General features: G+C 30.9%; 1 protein-coding gene across 2 annotated transcripts; it reads right to left on the reverse strand.

Annotated features, from left to right (window-relative positions):
* Positions 1-1,113: 1,113 nt before the first annotated feature.
* Positions 1,114-3,561, reverse strand: LOC114417207 (CASP-like protein 1C2). Of its 2 annotated transcripts, XM_028382331.1 has the most exons (4): positions 3,453-3,559; positions 3,143-3,283; positions 2,943-3,045; positions 1,114-1,557 (listed from the first exon to the last, which is right to left on the reverse strand). In XM_028382331.1, coding segments are annotated over exons 1-4 (480 nt in total). In that variant the 5' UTR covers positions 3,455-3,559; the 3' UTR covers positions 1,114-1,323. The 2 variants fall into 2 exon arrangements, with proteins under 2 accessions (XP_028238132.1, XP_028238131.1); XM_028382330.1 differs by having other exon boundaries at positions 3,143-3,561.
* Positions 3,562-4,421: the final 860 nt, after the last annotated feature.

Genomic DNA, 4,421 nt, shown 5'->3' on the forward strand with positions numbered 1-4,421 from the left:
TGTGAGATAGACTGTTTAAGAAAAGAAAATGAATCTTAAAAAAAAAAAAAGAAATCATGAGAGTTAAAAAAATGATTTATGAAATAGAAAGTCAACCTAAAAATTTTAAAACATTCACTTATATATTATATCTCATTCGTTCTAATTGCATGTTTTTACAAGTTAAACAAGTGAACATGCTCAAAGGAAGAGCTTGAAACATGAAGTTGCTTGCATATGAAAGAATATGTTCATAATTTTGTATCTCCCAATATATGAAAGTTAATTTATGTTTAGGTATTTTTCTTATGTTTTATACGACACATATAAGTGTTAAAGAACTTTGTATAATATTCTTTATGGTGTTATTTTAATTATCAGCAAAATTAATAATATTCTACATCAATTACACAATAGAAAAATAAAAAATCAACCCTCGCGTGATTACGTGAACAACGTCAAGGACATGCTTGAAAAAATTATTGAGAATCTTAAGTGATAAAATTACGTGAACACATACTTAAATCAGAAGCAGTTTTCCTGGACCTGATAATCGCAATGATTCAAGTAACACATGAGAATCTTAAGACATCTTGAAAGAGTACCCATGCTTATATAGGTCCAAGAAGATTCAAACCCAGACTTATACAGAAGGCAAAAATCTTCTTTCACATGCTTTGATCATCTCATGTGTCAACATCCTGTTGGGATTTGCACTATTAAATTATGTAGTACATAATTTTTTTTAAAAATGATACTAAATATTTTCATGATGTAATTTAAGGAATTACAAGTAAAAAAAATATTTTAAAAAATATTGTTAATATACTTCTACTGTATTCTTAATAAAAGAAGTATTTTTTTAATTTTTTAAAATTATTCTTAAGACACGTGTTAACAGAACCTTAAAAAAGAATTACTTGGAGATGGGAAAAAATATAATAATTTTTAACAATTATTCTCACTAATTGTTTAGTAAGAATAATTTTCCTCGTAGAACCTAAACAATCTAAATTGTCTACGTGACTTTAAAAATCAAGAGGCAAAATAGAAAAGCTTATGCGACTCCAAAAATTAAGAGACTAATTAGAAAACTAATGATATTTAAAAGGATCTAATAGAAAATTGGTGATATTTTAAAGGATGAAAATTGAAAAACACATTTCAGCCAAAGAAAATATTACAAGCTAGAAAGAAGGGAAGTAAAAAGAAAAAAGAAAACCACAAAAAAAAAAGAAGAAGTAAAACTAATGTGAAGCATAATGAAACTTTTGGTTCAACAACTAATGACCTACCACACACTCTACTCTCAATGTTCTAACACATCTGACCCCAAAAAGTTGCTCAACTTTGTCTCAAGAGGAGAGGGTCTATGACAGTATTAATGGAATGCAACAGAAGAATTATGTATATAATCATTGCAATGAAACCAGCTATTAAAGCTCTTGTCACTTGATCACAATATTTGGGGACTGAGCCACATATTGGTAGCCAACCTGCATCACTGTTTCCTTTCTTTCCCACCTGAGCTATAGCCAAAGATGCAGAGAAGCTTGAGACGACTAACATGGTGAACAGCTACACATAAAATGAACCAGTTGATAACACTTGTTAAAATTTGACTCATCATCTATAATATGAAGTGCTAATATTATAAAATAAAATATTTGTCCATATTAATATAATCTCATTAGGTGAGATGATAAGTAACATAGATCATACAATGTCATTTAGTTCGATTAACATGTATATTAAATTTTCAAAATACTAAAATTTATTTTCAGAATTTCGAATCAAACGATTATTACTTGGCAATTTATAATACATCTATCCTCTAGGGAAGCCAACTCCTCCAAGTGAATAGTCCAATTCAATCTTTAGTTTAATGATTTATGATGTAAAATGTCAGCTCAAGGTGTAATCATATATGGATTAGTGTTGGGAAAACTCAGACTTTCCCACTTCGTGAAGCTAAGATAGACACTTAGTAATTAAAGGTAGTAATGGGAGCACATGATTATAATTCTCCAATATGCAGATTCTTCTACTATACAAAGTGATAGTAGGGTTACAATGATGTGTTTACAAAATTGACTACTCTATGGTGACTCACTCAAGCTTGAGGATAGAGACTTTTCAAGCTATTTATCTTCTCTCTCAAAGAGGCTCTTTCCCACTCTAAGAAGTGGATTCACTCTTTTTTGTCTTAGATGGATAGGAATGAAGGCTCCTACCCTTATTTATACTACTCCACCTCCACAATGAATGGTGGAGATTACTTGTATCTTAGGGTGGAGATGAATTCTCTAGAATGCTCCACACATTTTAGGAATCTCTACACTCTTCTACTCCCTTCCATACTCTTCCATAAGGTTCTAGAAGGTTCTACACATCTCCAGAATATTTCAGAGGTTTCCACATTCTTCCACAAGCTTCTAGAGAGTTCTACACTACTCTAGAGTTCTCCAGAACGTTCTGAAAAATTCTGCACTTTTCCAGAAAGCTCTAAAATTTTCTAGAACCTCTCCAATTAAGGAGCGATCCCAACAATTAGAGAACCCTGAAATTGGTTGAGTGAAGAAAAATATGGTCTCACATCATCTGACACGTAGAAGGTTCAAATATTCACTCATCTCGTTTCCTTGGGTGAGGTAAGTGGAAGAATATTTGTAAGTATTTTTTAATCCGAACTCCCGAAGGCTTACCCTGTCTTGGAAGAGGGGCACCATGTTGTTCTAAATTTTTAACTAAAAAAAAATAAAATGGATTGGAGTTTCTTTCCTTCAATTTCGAAAGAGATGAAATATTTAATTCATGACAAAATTCAAGATTTTTCTTAGTATTTTATGCTTTTTTATGCGAGTTTGATTATGGGTTGGATGCTATTGATTAATCACACTAATGTATTGCATGTGCACTTGAGACACACAACTAACATAAAAAAGAGGTTTTAGAGCATTTACCAAATCCAAGGCCACCACTAATTTCCATAGCAAGCTTTTTGCAGGAAGAAAGAGCACCAAAAATCCATAGACAGTGATAACAGAATATGCAGTCACAAAGTACCTAGATAGAATTTTTTTTAATCAGTTTTCACCATTAAGGAAACTAAAAATTTGTTGAACAAAAATGATTAAAATTACACGCACCAGAAGACACTTACTTGAAGGCAGGGGAATTGGTGTATTTTGCTTCAAAGGTCACTGTGAAGATGGTAGCTGTCTCATGGCTAGTAGCCATCAAAATCACCGCTGCAAACGTTGCCAAGAAGACCAAGAACCTTAACAGAAGATGGCATGCCGTCCTAGTCTTGCCCATGGATTCCACAAAAAAAAAACAAAGAGTAAAAAGTTGGTGCAATGAAACTCTTCAAGGATATGGTTAAATTTAAAAATGAAGTGTTGAAATTTCAAGGATGCTGAGGGAGTTAGGAAAGAAAACAATAGGGTAGTAATGCACTGAAATTATAGTACATCTTTGTGTTGTGTTAGGTGAAATTCTTATATGTCTCCTCACAGTTTATGCCACCGTCTTGTAACATTTTTTTTCTAGTTTTGCTGCTGTGCCCCCCTTCTTCCGAGGAGTGCATGTAATTATATAAGCAATTCCAATTTTATCTTGGTATTTGCACTTGATCACTTATGTAGTTATGTGTTACAAAGGTAATTGTAGGCTTATTCTAATTTACTTAATCAAAGCAATAAAATAAAGTAGATAAAAGAGAACCAATATAAATTCCATTCATTTCTTATTCATTCTTGCCCTAAAGGAGAAATACATTTATATAAATCTAATTAATATTAATCAATAGATATTATTCATTTATGTGACAACATCTAATTATTTATAATAAAAATAAAAATAATAATACAAATATAAATTATATTTTATATAATCTCTTAGCCATTTAATTTTGAGAGTGTGTTTGAGTCTTATTCTCATCCTAATATTATGTGTACAGAGAAAAAGTTATATTAGTTTTTATGTCCTTTTCAGTTTCATTTACTTCTTTGCATGAATAATATTTAGTAAGATACCAAATAAAGCAGGTGAAAATTTTCCAACCTAAACACAAAGCTAAATTGTTTTAATATTCTTTTTGTGTCCTTTCTTTTGTGTCTTTTTGTTTTCCTTTCAATTGGTTCACTTAGCAAGAAAGGTTGCTCCCTTTTCAGCAGTCAACACTTGCTGCTTCTCGACAGTAATGTTAATTTCTAGCACTGTTTGGTACGAAAAAAACTGTGCAAAAAGTGACCAAGGCGTTAATTTGAGTAATTTGGTTTTACATTATCATTCACGCGGTAGAAGTAGAAGAAAATTCCAATTAAATTTACGCGTGAAAATTTTGTATTATATACATATATATTTACAGATTGTTTGTTAAAAAATTTCCATATCAATAACAAAAATTAAATTTACATTCTTATAAAATATGAATTTAT

Source organism: Glycine soja, chromosome 6 (genome assembly GCF_004193775.1).
Source record: "Glycine soja cultivar W05 chromosome 6, ASM419377v2, whole genome shotgun sequence".
NCBI lineage: Eukaryota > Viridiplantae > Streptophyta > Magnoliopsida > Fabales > Fabaceae > Glycine > Glycine soja.